Source organism: Stegostoma tigrinum, chromosome 39, assembly GCF_030684315.1.
Source record: "Stegostoma tigrinum isolate sSteTig4 chromosome 39, sSteTig4.hap1, whole genome shotgun sequence".
NCBI classification, from domain to species: domain Eukaryota; kingdom Metazoa; phylum Chordata; class Chondrichthyes; order Orectolobiformes; family Stegostomatidae; genus Stegostoma; species Stegostoma tigrinum.
Genome location: NC_081392.1, coordinates 14,193,083 through 14,216,308, shown reverse-complemented (window position 1 = coordinate 14,216,308; position 23,226 = coordinate 14,193,083). Strand labels below are relative to the sequence as shown.

Here is a 23,226-nt window from a genome sequence, read left to right as displayed (position 1 = left end):
TATGCATGAACGGACTGTGGCGTTCTTAAGTTACAATCACAGGCTATGCCTCAATTAAAAAAAATCAAAATTAAGTGCTCTGTGGTGCCCTGCTGTCAGAAATAATTCTCTTCCCAGAGAATGTCTGCTACTCACTGTCTAAATAGGGGCCTGTGGGGGCCTCTTCAACACCACAAAATAATCAAAGGAGACAGAAACAACAGTAATGTGAAACATCTGGATTCAGAACAGATCTGGACAAAAGCCACGCACACCAATTAGGGAGGGGAAAAAAAACACGAACTTGTTGACAACCAACTATGCTCTTAAGCATTTTTCTCAAAACACAAGGAATCTGCTACTACTTACAACATGGAGACTCTTGTGAACTGGTAGGTAAAGGGTGCGTGGAATTGGTTATTGAGCACGCTTGGCAGAACCTCCTTGGAAGGACAAGACTCAGCGTCTGAGGGCAGGGAGCTGCTTGTTGCTGAAGTGTGAACCTCACTGACATGAAGCTGCTTGCGAGAAGGGCCTATATATTCTACTGGCTGGACACACCCAGCGTTCCCTGGTTACGATTGAGTCAGCCGATATTTCTAGGCGAGTATGTCACTCCCATTGTTCCCTCAGATTGCTGGATGTGCGTAGAGAGAGGCAGATAGAAAATAAGAGGGGTGCAGCCACTCGCACTACTGTTTCACAATACTCCAATTTCAAGAAATACAATACAAAATTGCTGGAGACCACAGAGAGTCAGACAGCATCCATGGAGAGACAGCATGCTAATGCCTGGAGTCTTCATCAGAGCTGACGTGAAGGGGTCAGTATATAAGCAACGAGGGGGTGAGGTTTGCAGCGCTTTGTTGGGGGGGGGGGCGCGCGGGGAAGAGATAGCATGTTGATGTTCAGATTAAGTGATGGGAATGACAGAACAACGGTGTGTCTAACTGCCAGAGATAGCGAGAACCTGGAGTCAGAGACAACAGTATGGAGCTGGATGAACACAGCAGGCCAGGCAGCACCAGAGGAGCAGGAGAGTCAACGTTGCGGGTCGGGACCCTTCATCAGGACTTCACACTGTATTATGTCTAACAGGGGTGGGGGAGGAGAGGGAGGACATGGTGGGAGTACATCCCCTCCACACTTCATGTCAGCTTCAACGAAGAGTCATCTAGGCAGCAAACCTGAACTTGCTTTCTCTCCACGGATGCTGCTGTGATCGCCAGCACAGATCCCAGAATCTGCAGTAATTGACCTCCTCCAAGATAGACACGCTGGGAGTGCTGACAGTGCATGGGGCAGTGGCTTTGTCTTTACTTAGCTGAGTGACCAAAGCCAAGTGACACCCTCCTCATTCACTGAATTAAAGACGATTAGACCATCCCTCTTCTGTAAAGCAAAGCTTTGTTTATCTCATCACAAATACAAGGGCTTCTTAGTGAGGTCCCAAGGCTGAGGCTTGGCCTCAGTCAGGCCCTGGTTTGTCCTGGACTGGATTAGCAAGGACCACTAACTATGCTGCAGCAAATTTCGTTTCAACCAGCGCCTCATTTACGCTTAAATACAAGTCCCTGCATTACATTTCGGTTACATTCTGTGCTTTTACGTTGGTTTGAGAAGGTGTGTTGATGTTTCTAACATGATTTTGAGGCTTGTTGATGCATTGAAGCTTCACTTGGCCAGGTTTTGTGTAGAATCCCTGCAGTACGGAAACAGGCCATTCAACCCACAAGTCCACGCTGACTCTCCTAAAATCATCCCACCCAGACTCACCACCACCCCTCCCACCACTGTAACCCTGTATTTCCCATGACTAATCCACCTCACCCTGGGCACTACGGGGCAATTTAGCATGGCCAATCCACCCTAACCTGCACATCTTTGGGTTGTGGGGGGAAACCGGAGCACCCGGAGGAAACCCACACAGACACAGGGAGAATGTGCAAACTCCACACAGACAGTCACCCTGAGGGTGGAATCGAACCTGGGCGCCATGAGAGGGCAGTGCTAACCACTGAGGCACCGTGCTGTGCTGCTGTTTTGCGGACCTCTTGATTAGCTGGGATATTTGACCAACAGGTGCACTCCAGGTCCCATTTGTGCCAGTTAATAAGATGTTCGCTGTAGTTCTGAGCCTGCCATTCCATAGGGTTTGTCCCAAGGACAAAATCTCTCCCTCAGTAGCAGCAGCCTGTACCGTCTGCAAGATGCACTGCAGGAACACACCAAGACATCCTGGACTGCACTTTCCAAACCCACAGCCACATCCATCCAGAAGGACAAGGGCAGATATGTGGAAATACCGTCTCTCATCCAAAACACTCATCATTCCAACCTAGAAATACATCACCAGTCCTTCAGTGCTGCTCAAGGCAGATCACCACCAATTTCTCAAGGGGCAACGAGGGATGTACAAGAAATTCTGGCTCAGCCAGTAATACCCAGATCTGAGGAGTGAATTTTTAAAATAAAGAACAATCTTTCCACCTTTCTGATTCCTTGATCCAGACAATGTACCCTGATGAACCTTCCTCCAGTAGATGGCTCCTGATTTGAATTGGTGCATTCAGTTGACTGGCAACAAGATGCTGCCAGTTAAAAAGGAGAGATGACGGCCCAGTGGCATTATCACTGGACTGTTAATCCAGAGAGCCAGCTAATGTTCTGGGGACCCAGGTTTGAATCCCAGCACAGATGGTGGAACTTAAATTCAATAAAATAATCTGAATTAAGATTCTGATGATGGCCATGAAACTATTACCAATTGTTGGGGAGGGGAAACACCATCTGGTTCACTAATGCCCTTTAGGGAAGGAAACTGCCATCCTTACCCGGTCTGGCCTACACGTGACTCCAGACCCACAGCAATGTGGCTGACTCTCACCCTCAGATTAGGGATGGGCAACACATGCTGGCCGAGAAAGCAACACCGTCAACTCTAGAATGAAAATGAGACAAAAAATGTGCGGATGATGACCTGCCCCAGACAGAAGCAGAATATTCTCAGTGTTTGACGGGGTCAGGGTCGGGGGTGGGGGGTGTTTGTGGGGGGGGGGCGCGAAAGAGTGTGAAAGTCAGGAATGTGGTGGCTCCACCTAGAGCCAACAACTGTGAGTCACCCATTCTGAAGATTGGGCACTGGGCCCGAAACATTAACTGATTTCTCTCCACAGATACTGCCAGACCAGCAACTTCTGTTTTGGTTTCTGATTTATAGAATCTGCAGTTCTTTGGGCTGTCTTTGAAACTTTGATTCCTCTGCAGTTCCTGGTTTTGATCTTCATCTTTGTAGCTGGCCTGAAGTAAACAGCAATGTCATCGGTGCAGAAATCCAGAGGGCCAGGCTCATGCGCTGGGGACATGGTTCAAATCTCGCTGCAGACACCCCCAGTGCAATTCACATTCTGTTCTGTTATGAGGCAAAACTTGTGGTCGTTGTGGAGAACGTCTATGGTCCAGAACCCTTCCAATAGCTCCCACTGTGTTGGCATTAAAAACTGACTCAAGACTCAGGGTGGCAACCAATCACTTCTGCACATTGTCATCTGGAGCTCTAATCTTCCCTTCATCAAGAAGGGATGATGATTTATTCTCACTTGTACTCTACAACAAGCAACACGGGTTAAAAAAGAACACAGCAAAAACCTTCAACTGTCACCACAACCGATTTTGAATAGTTTAAGAACAAAAAGATAAAACAGAAAGGGAGCCCATCTTTGTTCTGCCATGAGTTCTGAGCCAGCCGACCAACAATTCCTGCACTGCTACTCCTCCAACACCTGTGCCTGACCCACCAGTGGAGTTGCCACTCTTCGAGTAGCATCTCTGTTGCTGGGGCCCCATGCACGACCCACCGCCAGGGCCCTGGTTGCCCTTCCCAGGAGTCCCTGGTTCCAGACCTCCCACAACCAGGACCTGCTGCCACACTGAAAGCCAGGAGTCCCTGCTGTGGGCCCACCGCAACCAGGAGACCCTTGGATTCCCCAGCCTGGCCAGGCTGCTGCCTTGCCAAGAGTCCCAGCTCTGGCCTACAGTCTTCCACGATGTCACATTCTCCACTGACAAGAAGTTAGGGGAGGAAGGGATGTAGTGGCCGGTCTGGAGTGGACGGGCCCAGAAGCCCAAATGTTGCCTATTTGGACAGTACTGCCATCATGTGTCTGACCAGGAATCTCTCATCCCTACTGCCTGCATTAGTGCCCATCAGGAGAGATTCATAGATTGATAATCAGCTCTTTTGGCTGCATTGCAAGTGTATCTTCCTTGACCCAAGTGCTGGAGCTTCTGGTCCAAAAGCAGTTTCACTGCCCACTGTGCCACCAGATCTCTGTTGCCTACGTGGGCAAATTGAACAATTTGCTACTGGTTAGAAGCCCAGAGAAGTAGAGCTCAATTCACGTGGGCATGATTAATTCCATAAACATGCAACCTAGAGAAATACCAGCATCAGAACTTTTGAGTTACATTCATACCCATTAACTTTCCTACCCCTATCCAGCTCTCAATGTTTCACAACGTTTAGGTTATTTTACTGCATTCATCACTAATGGTGTAAACAAAGATTTCTAATACACAAGGTGTGGCATCACGCCCCAAGCGTTCTCAGTTCAAATTGTAATGCTTAGTTCATAGAGTCTTTTCCATTTAATCTGTTGGCAAGACTGATCAAGAATGAGTATTAAGGCAGGCATTCAATATTTCAGACGAATGACATCCCCCGCAGAACAAGCTTTCTTTTTGTTTCACATGCTCCCCTCTCCCATGTTGAATTTGTAACACGCAAGATGCTGAATCAGGCAGTGCTCAGCTACAGCAAGACCAGAACAATATTCAGGTTTAGACTGAAGTGACAAAGGACAGACTGCACACACAAGTACCAGGCAATGACCACCTACAAGAGAGATTCTAATCATCTTCCCTCAATGTTCAATGACATTACCATCCATCACTGAATCGCCCATCAGCAACACTCAGAAATCTCCATGGATTACAGAACCAATTGCATACATACTGCAGCTATAAGAGTAGGTCAGAGGTTAGGAATATTGCATAACTCACCTCCTGACTCCTGAAAGCCTGGCCACTATCACAAGGGCAGCTTCAATAACACTCGAGAAGCTCAACATCATCCAGGACAAAGCAGCCCCCTCTTGATTGGCACCACATCCACAAACATCCTACTCCCTCCACCACCAACGCACATCAGTAGTTTGTACCTTCTACAAGATGCACTGCAGCAAAGTGTCAAGGCTGCATTGATAGCACCTTCCAAATCCACAACCATTACCATCTTGAAGGACAATAGTAGCAGATACATGAGAACATCACCAAGGTGCAGGCTCTTCTCCCAGCCATTCAGATCCTGACTTGAAAACGGATCACTGTTCCTTCAGCGTCACTGGGTTAAAGTTGAGGACAGTCTTCCCTAACAGCATGGTGGGTGTTCCTACAGTCTAAGGACTCCAGCGGTACAAGGCACCAGCTTATTAGCACCACCTTCTCCAGGGTAATTATAGATGGGTGGTTACTAACAGCCTAGCCAGCAATGCTCACAGCCCATGGAAGAATTTTTAAAAATTAAAAACTACAAAATCTACAGAGGCACAGAGAGCCATGTAGTTTTACAGTGGACTTTATTTCAACTTTTATCAACACAGAGTGAAGTCTGGATCAGTTCACACTTCACTGGAGTAGAACATCCCAACTTATTTGATTGCGCTCTTGATTCAAGGTAATATAGAACTTAATCCTGAAGTTGAAGTCCCATTCTGTTCCAGAGACGTGTGATAGCATCACTGAACAGGTTGATGAGAAAATAGTCTTTTTTAAAAAAAATCCTAAGGGCTCTGTGGTGCATTGGTATTGCCCCCAATCTCCGGGACAGACGGCATCGTCCCCAATCTCCGGGACAGACGGCATCGTCCCACCTGATCCAGTGGTGCACAATTACATCTCTGGTGAGAAAATATCCCAGCAGAAGACTGCTAGGATTTGTTGATATTGTATAAAAGCTGCTAGACTGATAAGAGTCAATAAACGCTCCATTAAAAGTCTTGTGCATCTTGGTTCCTGTTCCACTAGACAATCTGGATTTCTTTCCACCCTCTACAATCTGGTTTCCATCACTCCTGAAAGCATTGTCCCTCTTTTTTGTGTAAAGTACTGAACTGGAGACCGTGAAAAAATGACCTTTCCTTCGTTTAGACCCAGGTCATAAGCACACAACCAACGAGGCATTTTCCATTTCACTGTTGTCCTGGCTGACATCAGAGACACACATCCCATGAATTCAAGAGGAAACGGAGTTACAAAAGTCAAAGTGCACAATGTCCTAATTGACAACTTAATTCATTATAGTTTCGCGGTGAAGTTGTAACAAGCCCTGTCATGATCAGTGGCACAGTTTCACACCAATACTGGTGATGTAAATGTTTGGAAATTTCTGAGCCTCTATTCAGTAGCTGTGACCACCCAACACAGGTTGAACTCTGGCCAATCAAAATGAAATTGGCCTTTATTCTCCCTCTAATGAACAGAATGAACAAGCACAACGTTAAAGTACAAAAACAAATCCCTCACAATTACCCTTCAGATACACAGGCAATCAGCTCTGAAGGGTCACTGGACCCGAAATGTTCACAGATGCTGCCAGACCTGCTGAGCTTTTCCAGCAAGTTCTGTTTTTATAGCTCTGATACATTCAGGTCAAATTCCACACCGTGTCACACCATTTCTAAGCTTTTATCGGGATGTGGGTGTCACTGGGCAAGGCCAAAAACCTTTTCCTGTCCCTAACTGACTGCCTTGGTAGGGCTGTTTTATGAGGCCAATCAAGAGTCAACCATATTGCTGTGGGTCTGGAGTCACATGTATTGGTCAGACCAGGTAAGGACGGTTGATCTCCTTCCCTAAACGACATTTGAAACATAGAAGATAGGAACAGGAGTAGGCCATTCTACTCCTCAAGCCTGCTACACCACTCACCATCATGACTGATCATCGAACTCAACAGCCTAATCTCACCCTTCCCCCACGCACCCCCACCCCCACCGCCCCCCCACACACCCCCACAGTGAATCAGACCATCTTCTTCCCCAAAAACTATTGGCGACAGTCTCACGGTCACCATCACAGAGACTGGATTTCAATTCCCTGATTTTTGTTAAATCGATTGTGCATAATCACGGAATATAAATCCCACCAGCAGCTCTGGTGGGATTTGAACGTACGTCCCTCAGGGCATTTGCATGGGACTCCAGTTGCATTACCACAACCCCACGACCTTCAATTCAGGTTTAATTTCTGATGGACTTTGTCCGAATAATCTTTGTCCGAATCCTAATAACCTTCTTGAAAACCTCTGACCCACAGGGTCTCCTCTTCCCTCCCCCTACTCGCTTAATCTGGGGGCTGCTCAGAAGGGAGAGGTGGTGAGAAGGTGGCATTACAAACAGCAAAGCCGATGGTGAGATGGAACCAGATCCTGGGCATAATGAACAGAAACAAAGTTGCTGGAAAAGCTCAGTAGGTCTGGCAGCATCTGTAAAAGGGGAAAAAAAACAGAGGAAACTTTTCCAGTCAGTTCTTAGTTCTCAGTTCTGAGGAAGGGTCACCGGACCCGAAATGTTAACTCTATTTTTTCCTTCACAGATGCTGCCAGACCTGCTGAGCTTTTCCAGCAAATATTTTGGTTCCTGATCTACAGCATCCGCAGTTCTTTCTGTTTTTACCTGAGCATAATGAAGATCCCTTCGTTCAGTTTGCCAAAGATGGATTAACATACTAGTTTGTGAAACAGGAATCTCTAGTCTGCACACTGCCCATCCAATAGTGTTACCACTATTAAAACCTGGGGGACATCGCTGGCCTGAAACTAAGCTGGACTAGTTATAATTACTACTGTGGCTACAACGGCAGATCAGAGGCTAGGAGCAAATAACTCACCTCCCGACTCCTCAGAGCCTGTCCATCACCTACAATGCATTAGTCAGGAGTGTGAGGGAATATTCCCCACTTGCCTGGATGAGTGCAGCTCCAACATTCAGGAAGCTAGACATCATTCATGTCACAGCCCCATCACTGCTGATATACAATGCTAGCATTCTACAAGATGCAGCATAGTATCTCACCAAAGCTCCTTAGACAGCATCTTCCAAACCCACGACCAACTCCATCTAGAAGGACAAGGTCAGCAGATGCATGGGAACGCCATGCCCCGCAAGATCTCCATCACCATCCTGACTTGGAAACAGATCAGTATCCATCAGTATCAATGGACCAAAATCCTGGAACTCCTTCCCTAACGCATTTTTCTTTCTATCTGTTTAATGAATTTGTCATTATCAGTCCTCTGATTTATCATCATAATACAGACCACCGCACGTACCAATCTAAAAACTGCCTCCCCTCAACCATGAATCCTCATTTATGCTGATTACAAAATAGAAAAGAAACCACTACTAAAACAAGGTGAAGGCTTCATTGATAAAGCACCTTTTACTGCACCACATAATGAAGATCTCCTTCAGCACTCTACAGCTAATTAAATACCTTGTGGAGCGCAGTCACTATTGTAATTTAGGAACTGTGGCAGCAATTTGTGCATAGAGAGCTCCCACAAATCAAAATGTGCCACGTTTGGAATACCGTCAGTTCTGGTCTACCTTCTACAGGAATGTTGCTGTGAAACTTGAAAGGGGTCAGAAAAGATCTATGAGCATGTTGCCGGGGTTGGAGGGTTTGAGCTACAGGGAGAGGCTGAATAGGCTGGGGCCATTTTCCCTGGAGCATCGGAGGCTGAGGGGTGACCTTATAGAGGTTTATAAAATCATGAGGGGCATGGATAGGGTGAATATTCAAGGCTTTTTCCACTAGGGAAGGGGAATGCAAACTAGAAGGGATAGGTTTAGAGAGACAGGGAAAAGATATAAAGGGAACCTAAGGGGCAACTTTTTCTCACAGAGGGTGGTGCGTGTATGGAATGAGCTGCAAGAGGAAGTGGAGGAGGCTGGTACAGTTACAGCATTTAAAAGGGATCTGGATGGGGACATGAATAGGAAGGTTTTAGGGGGGATATGGGCCAAATGCTGGCAAATGGGACCAGATTAATTAAGGATATCTGGTCAGCCTGGACAATTGGACCCAATGGTCTGTTTGTGTGCTTTACATCTCTCTGATGTGATTACTGTCAGACGATCTGTTTTAGTTGTACTGCGCAAGGGATAAACATTGGCTCTTGACATCGGGGGATCTTTCTCACTCAGCTAGGAAACTGGCAGGAGATCTTATCTTCATCTGGAGGGGCAGAGAGGGATCACGATTCAGCATCTCATCCAAAAGATGGCACCTTAAATAATATAGCACTCCCTTGGTACTGCTGTGGATCACATGATTAATTCCACATCATGGACCTTGAAACCACCACCTTGTGACGTGTCTGCAAGATCGTTATCCTGACAGCCATAGCTGACAAACTTATAAGCAGCAAAAGGGTTTCAGCTTAGGTAAATATCACAGTCATGCTCCAGTTCCAAGGTAATTGCAATGAGCAGTGCCAAAGGAGATTAGCTTGCACTTGAAAATTAAAAATGAGCATCTTTTCACGTTTTATCCACACCTTGTTGAGTCTGGACACTATGTGTGAAAGAGGTAGGACATTAAACATTAAGTAAACTGTTCTACTTTAACCTTTGCAATACAACAATTAGAAAGTGTATAAGTCCTGGAAGGGTGCATTACAAAAGGAAAAGCAACCATGTCAATGGCTACCAACTTTGGGATTTGTGAAAGGTCCAACCATAATCTACAATGCTAGTGAGTGAGGCTACATAACCAAACTTGAGCTTGCAAGAACAGGGGTAACAGACCTCAAAATTGTATGTTCCACATTCTTCATTGTAAAGTAATAACTCTCACAAATTTGCACACAATGTTAGAATCCAAATGTCGCTATTCATAGTGATTTAGCTCAGTTGGCAGCATGGTTGGTTTGCATTGCCGAGTGATGCCAACAGCGTGGGTTCATTTCCCAATACTGGTTGAGGTTACAATGAAGGACTCTCCTTCTCAACCAAAACCAAAAAAACTGTGGATGCTGGAAATCAGGAACAGAATCAAAAGTTGCCTGAAAAGCTCAGCAGGCCTGGCAGCATCTGTGAAGATAAAACCAGATCAGATCTAAGGGTCACCCGGCCTGAAACATTAACCTGATTATTTTTTTCTTCACAGATGCTGCCAGACCAGTTGAGTTTTTCCAGCAGCTTCCGTTTTAGTTCTCTCCTTCTCAACCTCTTCCTTTACCTGAGGTATGGTGGTTCACCATGGAGGAGGAGGCGGCTCAGTTGACCATTCCACGTTTAATCATCATCACAATAACGCAGGGAGCTCTGGGCCAGAGTATCCATTTGTGATTCCCACCAAGCTCAGTTTACCTTTGTGCCAAAGATCTCTTACCAAAGTAATTAACACATTCAAACGGCAATGCAGCAATGCCCCACCCTCCAACATCAAAAATGTTACGCAAGCAGGGAGCCTATGCTCAAATTCTATTCTAGATCCTCATTAGAAACAGGCAAAAGACTGATACAGCAGCACGCAATTAAAGTCATTGCCTTGTCAACCCAGTGCACACTGCACATTCACCAGTCAATGGGAGAGCTATGAATGTCAACACTACTGTATTTTAATTGTTGGTATCAATATTCCCGAGGGGTAGATGGGTTAATTAGCCTAGCCTGACAGGTACACCCGCCCCCCCACCCCCGACACACCTCCCTCACCCCCAAGGCATCTCTGTTCTCAGTTTGCACTCTTCGCACAAATTGGCAGGCACCGAAACTCAAAGCTGGTTCTCTGCTGACGAGCCTCATGTTCAAAAGCTGAGCTATTCACAGCCCTTTTAGCCTGTCAAACTTGTTCCTTCAACTTGACTGGAGTATACACAGTGCGCATCTCATCTACTGTTATGGGATCACAATCCTTTCCCTAACAGCACAGTGCGCACGTCTGTGTGGAAGAGGGTAGGGACGAAGAGGTGGGGAAGGAGGAGAGAGTCGGCGGGGGGGGGGGTCATCACTAGTGGTGGGGGCATAAGGTAAAGAGACCAGTGGCGGGAGGAGGAGGGGGGCAAGAAAGAACGGGATGAGAAAGAAGAACCTGCATCACATGGATTGCAGTGGCTCAAAATAGATTCAAGTCATCATCACCTTCTCAAAGGCTATAAACAGTGATCAGCCAGCAACAGATATATCCTCGTACCAACATCAAAGAAATAAAACCATTTAGTCATTTCAATTCCACTGTACTGACACATTCAGCTGTCTACCTCAATTTTTTCATTTTCCATTTGACCTTCAGCCTGGCCAGAGTAGCGTGTTCCCAGTATTCACTGCCCTGCCTCTGAAAAGTGCTTTTCTGTTTGACTAAAACCTTTTGCGATGTATTCTATGGGTGGGAAAGTTTAAACATATTTTGTTACAATTTAGTTTTGGAATGAGGTCATCACTGGCAAAGTCAGCATTTGATGCCCATCCTTAAATGCACTGGAGAAATGTAAAAATCAGGACGTCATCCTCTATCTCAAAGCAATATTTCCACTTAATCTACCTCTTGATTGAAATATCTAAAAATCTACCAATGTCTTTCTTCAATGAATTCAAGGAGCTGGTCTCCACAGCCTTCCTCAGTACAGAATTCCACTAGTTTTGAGTGAAGAGATGTTTTTTCATCTCAGTCCCTAATGGCACATCCCATATCCCATACTTGGTTCTATACTTCCCAAACAGGGGTAACACCCTCGCTGCATCTAATCTGTCTGATCCTTTTCTGATGAAGGGTCTAGGCCTGAAACGTCAGCTTTTATGCTCCTAAGATGCTGCTTGGCCTGCAATGTTCATCCAGCTCCACACTTTGTTATCTTGGATTTCCAGCATCTGCAGTTCCCATTATCTCTAGTCTGTCCAGCTGTGTTAAAATTTTACACATTTCAATCAGATCCCTCCCCATCCTTCTAAACTCTATAGAATAGATGGCCAAGTGAACCAATCTCTCCTCACACAACGCAGCAGTGAGCTGACATCTTGAACCACTGTAGTCCATGGTGGTACAAATTCACACACAGAGTGCTCTGAAGAGACAAGAGGCAAGTTGCTCTACACAGAATTCCCAGTCTCTGACCTGATGGCGCAGCCGCGATATTGACATGCCTGGCCCAGTTCAGTTTCTGGCCAGTGGAGATATCCATAGATGTTGACTCGGGGGGTGGGGGGTGGGAGGGAGTTCAGTGATGGTGACGCCATTGAATGTTGCACTTCCATCCACTGGGAATCCGGGGAAAGACGTGGCACTCTGCACCCCTGCTGACAGCTACCTCTCCAGATCTCTATCCTCAAGCCTCCTTCCAGACTGAACACTTATCGATTGACAGTGGTTTTTAGCATTAGGGCCCGTGATGTTGCTTTCGGAGGTCCTGCACACTGCGCTAGGGCAGGGTAGGTTTGTAAACACTATTAGGGCTCAGGGTCAACAGCTACTGGAAGAGGAGAAAGGATAAAATCTCCCAGCGTTACACGGCTGGATCTTCACTTGTGCTACATTTCCCACAGTCGGCATTACCCACAAGGTTTGACTTGCCCTGAGGCATCTCACAGCCTCACTTTTTAAAAAAAAGCGACACTCCCTAGCACAGTCAGATGCAAAAAAAGGCAAAGGATTTGCTGACTTGCCAATTCTCCTGAAGTTGCATTCCCAAAGATGTGAGCCATACACCACCACTGGTCAATGATTAGCAATCTCACCTTGAGTCAAGGTGAGTTCAAATCCTGCTCCTTTGGAGTAAAAAGCCAGGCTGATGATCCAGTGCAATGTGGAGGGAGTGCCATACTGTCACAGGTACTGTCTTCAGGGTGAACATTAAATCACCGCCCTTTCAGATGGGCATCATATTACAGGTGAGCTCTCAGTCTCTGGTCAATATTTATCTAACCTTGACAAGCCATAGAGAATTTTAAAATCCCCTTTCAAATAAATTGAAAGGGGGAAAACAAAAAGAACTATGATCCTGTGATAATGGGAACTGCAGCCCAATGGTATCAATGTGGACTTCACCAGCTTCAAAATCTCCCCTTCCCCCACCGCATCCCTAAACCAGCCCAGTTCGTCCCCTCCCCCCACTGCATCCCAAAACCAGTCCAGCCTGTCTCTGCCTCCCTAACCTGTTCTTCCTCCCACCCCAAGCCGCACCTCCGTCTCCTACCTACTAACCTCATCCCACCTCCTTGACCTGTCCGTCTTCCCTGGACTGACCTATCCCCTCCCTACCTCCCCACCTATACTCTCCTCTCCACCTATCTTCTTTTCTCTCCATCTTCGGTCCGCCTCCCCCTCTCTCCCTATTTATTCCAGAACCCTCACCCCATCCCCCTTTCTGATGAAGGGTCTAGGCCCGAAACGTCAGCTTTTGTGCTCCTGAGATGCTGCTGGGCCTGCTGTGTTCATCCAGCCTCATATTTTATTATCAAGAACTATGATCCTGACCAGATTTGAAAAAGATGTGCAAGTCAGTCTCTGTCCTCAGTAGAAAGAAAATTTGAGGGGGTGACAAGGTAGAGATTCCTAACAGTTACAAGAGTTGGGAGGAGACAGCATCTCTAGACTATTAGAGTACTGACCCAGGGAATGTTCTGGGGGCTTAGTTAAGTTCAGCTATAGCAGATATTGAATTCACCAGAAAATCTGGAATATTCTATTAATGACCATGAAACGATTTTGTTTTCTGACTGTTGACAGTCTAGTTAGTTCTCTAATACACCTTTAGGGAAGGCAATAAGATATAGGAGCAGAATTAGGCCAATCAGCCCATTGAGACTGCTCCACCATCCAATCATGGTTGATGTGTTTCTCAAGCCCACTTTCCTGCTTTTTCCCTGTAATTTTTGATTCCCTTACTGATCAAGGATCATTTTATCTCTGCCTTAAATACACTCAATGCCTTGGCCTCCACAGTCCACTGCACAAAGAACTCCATAGATTAACCGCCCTCTGTCTGAAGAGATTCCTAATCTCAGTTCTCACGGGTCACCCTTCACTCTCAGGCTCGTGGTGCAGTCTATCCTACTGATAGAAACATCTTCTCCACATCCACTCTATCCAGGCCTCTCAGTACTTTAATCAGAAACACCCTCCATCCTTCTTAACTCCATTCAGTACAGACCCAGTGACTTCATTTGATGAGGCCTTCATGTCTTCCGAGGCCAGTACATCTTTCCTTTAGATTGACAGCCTAATATTACTCAATATTACGAATGTGATCTGACCCAGAGCCTTACGTAGCCTTGGCACTACATCCCTGCTCTTCTATTGAATGCTAACATTGCAATTGCCTTTCTTAACTGTCAAGTGAATCTGTATGCTACTCTTAAGAGAATTCTCAACTAGGACTCAGGTTCCCAAATATAGAAACATTTGGGAAAATTTTACACGCCTGTTTTCTTCCAGACCTGCTGAGTGTCTCCAGCAATTTCTGCTATCGTTTCACATTTTCAGGATCTGCAGTTCTTTGATATATTTCAGATAATGATACACACCCTCCTTTGTGATTTAATCCAAACTCACATTAAAACTCCCTGCAGCACAACAGAAAAGAAGCCGCACAGCTGTCACAAGGTGTGAACAACAAGGACCTGGCACAGATGAAAACATTGTTCTCTCTTAGGATGATGAAAGTAACTAATAACTGCACAAACTGAGTCATTGCAAAACTTCAAACAGGTTAAAACATTCTCCTACCACTAAAATGTCATCAGGGTAGGGCATGTCAACATTGGCAGCTTGATCCTGGACATCTTCCAAACCAGTGGTTAGCACGGCTGCCTCGCAGTACCATGGACTAGGGTTAGATTCCACCCTTGAGTGACTGTCTGTGTGGAGTTTGCACATTCTCCCTGTGTCTGTGTGGGTTTCCTCCCACAGTCCAAAGAAATGCAGGTTAGCGTGGATTGGCCATGCTGAATTGCCCTGTTGAGCCCAGGGATGTGCAGGTTAGGGTGGGTTGGCCGTGCTAAATTATCCATAGTGCCCAGGGATGTGCAGGTTAGGGTGGATTGGCCATGCTAAATTACCCATAGTGCCCAGGGATGTGTAGGTTAGGGTGGATTGGCCATGCTAAATTACCCATAGTGCCCAGGGATGTGTAGGTTAGGGTGGATTGGCCATGAGAAATTACCCATAGTGCCCAGGGATGTACAGGTTAGGGTGGATGGGCCGTGCTAAATTACCCATAGTGCCCAGGGATGTGCAGGTTAGGGTGGTTTGGCCGTGCTAAATTACCCATAGTGCCCAGGGATGTGCAGGTTAGGGTGGATTGGCTGTGCTAAATTACCCACAGTGCCCAGGGATGTGCAGGTTAGGGTGGATGGGCCGTGCTAAATTACCCATAGTGCCCAGGGATGTGCAGGTTAGGGTGGTTTGGCCGTGCTAAATTACCCATAGTGCCCAGGGATGTGCAGGTTAGGGTGGATTGGCTGTGCTAAATTACCCATAGTGCCCAGGGATGTGCTGGTTAGGGTGTATTGGCCATGCTAAATTACCCATAGTGCCCAGGGATGTGCTGGTTAGGGTGTATTGGCCGTGCTAAATTACCCATAGTGCCCAGGGATGTGCAGGTTAGGGTGGATCGGCCGTGCTAAATTACCCATAGTGCTCAGGGATGTGCGGGTTAGGGTGGATTGGCCGTGCTAAATTACCCATAGTGCCCAGGGATGTGCTGGTTAGGGTGTATTGGCCATGCTAAATTGCCCATAGTGCCCAGGGACTTGCAGGTTAGGGTGGTTTGGCCGTGCTATATTGCCCTGTTGTGCCCAGGCATGTGCAGGTTAGGGTGGGTTAAGTTAACTGTGACAAGTACAGGGTTATGGGATAGGGTGGCATGCTCTTCGGAGGGTTGGTGCAGACTCGATGGGCTGAATGGCCTCCATCTACACTGTAGAGATTCTACGATGCTGAAAGGGACAGGAAAAACCAACATCACTGTGACATATTGAATTGCATCTGGTCAATGTCAGGTCAATCATCCCAACCAGTTCTTGCAAGTTTCTGTTGAATAGAATGGTTACAGCACAGGAGACAGCAACTCAGCTCCGCATCTGTGCTGTTCCACTGCAGGAGCAATTCATCTAGTTCCTCCTCCCCATAGCTCTGCAATTGTTGTTGAGACAATGGCACAATCCCCTTGTTGGACACCACAACTGAATCTGTGTCTAGAACTCTCACAAGCAATGCATCCCAGAGACCAAAGGCAGATTAACTGGCCAACTATCACAGGTAATCTGGCTGTCCACCCTATAACCATTTGTTGCACCTCAACGCGAGAGAAATGGCTTCATCACTTGACTACAAATGACACCGCTCTTCAAAATTATATACACACTCTTATTCACACGATCCTCACCCACCTCTCTCCATCAACAGAGTCTCACTCACCAGTGCTTCCCCTACGCTTTCACTTCTCCCTATTTCTGCTCCTTAAATGCACCTGTGCTTTTTTCCTACAACGTACAGACACACGAATAAGGAGCAGCTGACTTGGGACAGCCTGCTCTGCCATTGGTGACGACTACAGCCATCTCAAGCTGTCGGCAACTGCACATTTCCAGCAACCTACTCTCACCTCCTTCCTGCCCGCTCCCATACTCCTTTGTCAAGAATCTAGTACTACCTTAGAAATATTCAATAACCCCCGCCTCCACTGCTCTCTGCAGAAGAGTCTCGAGGACTCATGGCACTCACAGGGAAAGAAAATCCGTCTTAAACGGGACGCCTTTATTTTTCAACTTGCACAACAGGAATGACCCATTCAGCCATGTAACCACCTCAGGATCTTATAAGTGTGAAACAAGATATGGGGGACCCATGTGGTAACATTAAGCTCCCAAATAGAGCATGGAATCAGACCCTTATGTCCAATTCATCCATGCCGAGCAGATATCCTCTATTAATCCAGTCCCATTTGCTAGCATTTAGCCCATAGCCCCCTAAACCCTTCCATTCATGCACCCAATACCTTGTCTCACGCTCTTTATAAGTCTCTCTCACTCACACACACACACACACACACACACACACACACACACACACCTTGGAGGGAACGCCATACCCACTACCCTCAACTTTCAGGCTGGCACTTTAACATCTGAAACACTCACTAGAGCTGGTGGACCCACACTGCATATGGGCAAGGTGAGTTGGGAAAGAGGGAGGGACAGCACGGCAGACAATAAAACCACAGAATACCTACAGTGCAGATAGAGGCTATTCAGCCCATCAAGTATGCAATCCCCAAAGGGCATCCTACTCAGACCTATACCCTCTACTCTATCTCTGTAACTCTGTATTTACTAATGGCCAATCCAACCTAACCTGACAGCTTTGGACTGTGGGAGGAAACCAGAGCACCCGCAGGAAACCCATGCTGCAAACACAGGGAGATCGTGCAAACTCCGCACAGACAGTCGCGCGAGGGTGGAATCAAACCTGGGACGCTGGTGCTATCAGGCAGCAGTGCTAACCACCGAGCTACTTGTTTGCCACTGAAGATTGGCATCTTGTCACAGCATGAAGCTTACGTGGCATGTTAAAGATCAAAATGCATTTGGACAGAAGACAGGGGTGGGCAGGAATACAGATTTAAGAATTTAACCAGATCAACCACGATTTTTTCGAATGACAGGACAGCTCGAGGGGCTGAATGACCTTACTAACAGTCAACCACATTGCTGTGGTCTAGAGTCTCAGGTAGGTCAGGTTGGCAGATTTCCTTCCCTAAAGGACATTAGTGAACCTGATGGGTATTTCTTAAAACAATCGATAATAATTTCACAATCACCACTGAGCCAGTCATACATCCAATTTCCTTTTGAAAGCTACGATTGAATCTGCCTCTACCACCCTCTCAGGCAGTGTATTCCAGGCCTGAGCCACTCAGCATGTAAACAAGTATTTCCCCCAGGTGAGCCAAGCATTTATTTGCTTTAAATTTGTCCCCTGTGGTTGTTGAGTGTTCTACAGTCGCTGTTTGCGCAAAGTTCTTTCTAGGATTTATTACTGGTCATTGGCCTTGGGGAGATGATGGCCTCGTGGTATTATCACTGGACTAAACCAGAGACCCAGATAACATTCTAGGGACCTGGATTCAAATCCCGCCACGGCAGATGGTGGAATTTGAATTCAATAAATATCTGGAATTAAGAATCTAATGATGACCGTGAATCCATTATCGATTGTTGGGAAAATCCCATCTGGTTCACTAATGTCCTTCAGGGAAGGAAACTGCCATCCTTACCTGGTCTGGCCTACATGTGACCCACAGCAATGTGGTTGACTCTGAACTGCCATCTGGGTAATTAGGGATGGGCAATAAATGCTGCCTGGCCAGTGACGCCCTCAGCCCATGAATGAATAAAGAAAAAAAATTAAAATTCCTGGCTGCCACTTTAGGTTTCCTGCAGAAGTGGAAACGTTACCTCCACCCAACTCTTAGATTATCTCTCAGCCTACCCAGCAATGGCTATATTCAACACCTGCTAATCTAGTCAACAAGTGATCTCAACACCATGTTCTGCCTGTCCCTCACAACTTTCAACTCCCTTGCCAATCAATCAATCTGTCAACCCCAGCATCAACTGTATCCAATGACTCATGCACCATTCAGAGCTTGTCAGGATGGAGGGCATGGCTTACTGGGACTACAAGCTCCTCTTCTGGATCTTAGATAGATATTTCTGGTGCCATAACTTGTGGAAGACAGGGTATCCTTGTATTTTTGTGCAAATATGACTCTATAAGGAAGGGATAATAAGGTAACGTTTTGGATCTAGAGCCTTCTTCAGAAAATGGAGGGTCTAGACCCGAAATGTCAGCCTTCCTGCTCCTCTGATGCTGCTTGGCCTGCTGTGTTCATCCAGCTCCAAACCTTGTTATCTCAGATTCTCCAGCATCTGCAGTTCCTACTGTCTCCATAAGGAAGGGACACGCAACCCAAAACATTAACTGACTTCTCTCAGCAGATGTTACCAGACCTGCTGAGCTTTTCCAGCAATCTCCACTTTTGTTTCTGATTTACAGCATCATTTCGGTTTTTATCACTCTATAATTGCTGCACCAGCAATCCGGCCCGAGCTAATAATCTAGGGGCATGGGTGGAATTTAAATGCAATAAACCAAGGACAGTGTCAGCGATGGTGACCACTACAATGACTGTCAATTGTTGCAAAACCAATCTGGTTCACTAATGTCTTTTAGTGAAGGAAATCTGCCGTAATATACTCATAACGGAGGTATCCAGTGAAGATTCACTAAGTTGATCCCAAGTATGCAGGAGGTGTCCTTTCAGAAGTGTAGAACAGATTGAAATTTAGAATAATGAGAGGGAACCCTACTGAAACATAGAAGTTTATTAGGCTGCTTGACCAGAGAGTATAACCTCAGAATAAGGGGTCATTCCTTAACGACAGGGATCAGGAACAATTTCTTTTCTGAGAAGGAAGTGGATCTGTGGAATTCTTTACAGAGAGGGCTGCAGCGGCCATGTCATTCAAGATATTCAAAGCTCAGACACATAGATTTTCAATCAGTACAGGAATCAAGAGATGCGAGCAAAAGGCAGGAAACTGGAGTTGAGGATTATCAGATTCACCACGACCGCACTGAATGGTGAAACAGCTTTGATGGGCTGAATGGCCTATTTCTGCTCCTGCATCTTACAGCCCTTACCTGGTCTGGCCTACATATAACTTCAGACCCACAGCAATGTAAGTGACTCAGTAACAACCCTAACAAACCGTTCAGTTCAAAGGTAACAAAATAATGGTCCCGCCTAGCTATATCTACATTCCATGATAGCGGCACAGTGTTTGCACTGCTACCTCACAGCATCTGGGACCTGGATTCAATTCCACCCTCAGGTGACTGACTACGTGAGGTTCGGACATTCTCCCTGTGTCTCCATGGGCTCCCTCCGGGTGCTGTGATTTCCTCCCACAGCCCAAAGATGTGCAAGCTAGGTGGATTGACCATGCTAAATTTCCCCCAAAGTACCCACAGATGTGCAAGGCATTTGGGTTAGGTATGGGAAATGTGGAGTTATGGGAATGGAGTGGGGGGGCTGGGTGGGATGCTTTCAAGGGTGGGTGCAGATTTAATGGGCCAAATAGCCTCTATCAGCACTGTAGGGATTCTATGATAGAATAGTCTAAAACCCGACATGTGGGAACAGCCTCCTACAATCAAGACTGTCAGAACCTTATATTTTAATAAGACTGCATCTCATTCTTCTTAACCCATCCATCCCAGGCATCACCCTAACTGGCCTCCACATTGCAAGCATGTCCCTCTTTAAATAAGGGGGCAAAAACTGCAAGCAGGAAATGAAAATGTGTTGAACACATTTCACGAGGCCACAGTCACTATCGCTGAACAGGGTAGGCACTGATCGATGGCAAAGACCAGAAGGGAGTAGGGTGGTGATATACGGCTGGAGGAGGCTTCAGAGAAAAAGGGTCCGGACCCGAAACATCAGTTTTCCTGGTCCTCCGATGCTGCCTGGTCTGCTGTGTTATCTCTGACTCCAGCATCTGCAGTTCTTACTGTCTCTGGTATGAAGTGACTAATGCCAACCATGAATCCATTATCGATTGTTGGAAAAACCCATCTGGTTCACTGACGTCCTTTAGGGAAGGAAACTGCCATCCTTACCTGGTCCGGGCCTACAGGTGACTCCAGACCCACAGCAATGTGGTTGACGCTTAACTGCCCTCTGGGGCAATTAGGGATAGACAATAAATGCTGCCCAGGCCAACAATGGCCTCATTCCATCAAAGAATGAAAGAATGGAATAGACTGAAGGCGAGGCCAAAGAAAAATCAAAGCCAGGAATTCAAAATTCTTGTGTTGAGAAGGGGACACAAGGGAAAGACTAATGGGTGAGGGTTCTAAAATAATCTAAAATAATAGAGGCCAGGCAACGTAACAGTAGATGGGTGAAGTCAATGGCAGCTAAGAAGCTGAGGAGGAGTTTAGGAAGAGCTAGAAATTGGACCATCCATACTCACTCTTGGCGATTAGGAGCAGGATCCCGACCACACTGCCATACCCACCGCCCCCCCCACCCCACCCAGTGTCGTGTTTAAATTCCAGTGCTCTGTTTGCTGTTTATGTTTTGCTTCAAACTCAGAGGCTGAGCTTTTAAGGTGGAGGCTGGAAACCAGGGCAAGTCTTGCCATGTTTGATGGAACACAGCTGTGATCTCACACAGAGACCAATACTAAATCCCAGGATCAACAACAGCTACAAATCTCTACAACACAGGACAGCAACCCCACCCCCCAACACCAATTCAAAGGCGATTACAAGCTACAATAGCTCGGATAAAGCCTATGTCACTGAACAAGGGGAAAGCACAGAAAAAAAATGCTTTAAAAATAATCAAAATACCTGAACATTTCATCATGGTCAGGATGTCACTTATACACTGCAGCACAATATATTGATTAATCAGTGCATCGAGTTAATGATCAATCATGTGATCTTCTAAGACAGTACAAAACCAGAAATATTTCGGCATTCAGACTCATTCCTATTCTTCGGACAAAGGGTTGGAGGGGGAGGGGTAGTGGGAGTGCTGGGTGGAGGTGGTAGGGGAGAGGCAAGAGGTTGCGGGGGGCTGCAGAAGGAAGGGTCAAGGGGTGGGGTGGGGTGGGGTGGGGTGGGGTGGGGTGGGGTGGGGGAGCCGGAAGGGTCAAGGGGTGGGGTGGGGTGGGGTGGGGGAGCCGGAAGGGTCAAGGGGTGGGGTGGGGTGGGGTGGGGTGGGGTGGGGTGGGGTGGGGTGGGGGAGCCGGAAGGGTCAAGGGGTGGGGTGGGGGAGCCGGAAGGGTCAAGGGGTGGGGGTGGGGTTGGGGTTGGGGTTGGGGTTGGGGGTGGGGTTGGGGGTGGGGTTGGGGGTGGGGGTGGGGGTGGGGGTGGGGAGCCGGAAGGGTCAAGGGGTGGGGTGGGGGAGCCGGAACGGAGGGGGGGCAAGGGGTGGTGGGGGCACGCCAGGTTGGAAGGTGCAGGGGGAAGGGGCAGGAGGAAAGGGCCGGTCACTGCTGGGGGGAGGGGATGTGAACTGGGGGGGGGAGGGGATGTGAACTGGGGGGGGGAGGGGATGTGAACTGGGGGGGGGAGGGGATGTGAACTGGGGGGGGGAGGGGATGTGAACTGGGGGGGGGAGGGGATGTGAACTGGGGGGGGGAGGGGATGTGAACTGGGGGGGGGAGGGGATGTGAACTGGGGGGGATAGGAACCAGGTGGAGGGTTGGCTTCGGTTGGGGTCAGGGTAGGGTATACGAGGCACCACAGAATTCAGACGAATTGGACTTTACACTGAGGGAGTAAAGAGGGAAGCCAGCGGCGGGGCTGGGAGACATTGGCAGTCAAGCCTAGGGTGGGAACGTAGATGGGTGAGGTCAATGGGAGCTAAAAAACTGAGGAGTTTAGGAAGAGCTGGAAATCGGACCATCCATACTCACTCTGTCAAGACAAGGAGAGAGGCTGCAGGAGCAAAATCACAAAAGAAAGCAACTTCGAGACTGAGAGAGAATCAGGGGTGGGACAGCACTGCCATTGAGAGGGGGTGATGTTAATCTCAGTACCACTTACAGATTTTCTGTCCCTCTCCCTTGAGGCGCAAACAAAGAAAGGGGTGGGGAGGAAGGTTTGGTTCAAAGAAGAAATAAAAATCTATAAATTTTTTGCTGACCTTCCCTCTTTTGCCCCGAGCGGGAAAACTTTTCTCAAACTTTTCACCAACGCTGCAAACTTCTCAGCACACCCCGTCCCGCGCAGGCGCACCACTGCTCGCCACCTGGTGCTGCCTCCAGGTGGCAGCCCCACACAGTGCGCAGGCGCAGCGCCGCCATGCCCTCTGGGAGTTGTAGTCCTTCTCCGTCTCCTTGAAGAGCAACCACTTCCATTGCCAGAGATAGTAGGGACTGCAGATGCTGGAGTATTTGGGATGACAAGGTGTGAAGGTGTATGGACACAGCAGGCCAAGCAGCATTAGAGGAGCTAGAAGGCTGACGTTTCAGGCCTAGACCATTCTTCAGAAATTAGTGAAGTCAATGGTAGCTCTAAAGCTGAGGAGGAGCTTAGGAAGAGCTGGAAATCAGACCACCCATACTCACTGCAGGAATTATTTAGAAAATATCTGTAAGATCA

At 47.3% G+C, this 23,226-nt stretch overlaps 1 protein-coding gene across 2 annotated transcripts in view; it reads right to left on the bottom strand.

The window, feature by feature from the left end:
• Window positions 1-22,850, bottom strand: part of ppp1r13l (protein phosphatase 1, regulatory subunit 13 like) — a 45,915-nt gene extending 23,065 nt beyond the window's left edge. Inside the window, exon 1 of one of the 2 annotated variants that reach the window (XM_048522207.2) lies at window positions 22,769-22,850. Coding sequence is in view for 1 of the 2 variants with exons in the window: in XM_048522205.2 (XP_048378162.2) it covers window positions 349-353 (5 nt within the window). In the remaining variant the exon portion in view is untranslated. Of the gene's footprint in view, window positions 1-348; window positions 477-22,768 lie in introns of those variants that run through there. The other variant, XM_048522205.2, reaches the window with a different exon arrangement.
• Between the last annotated feature and the right edge of the window lie 376 nt (window positions 22,851-23,226).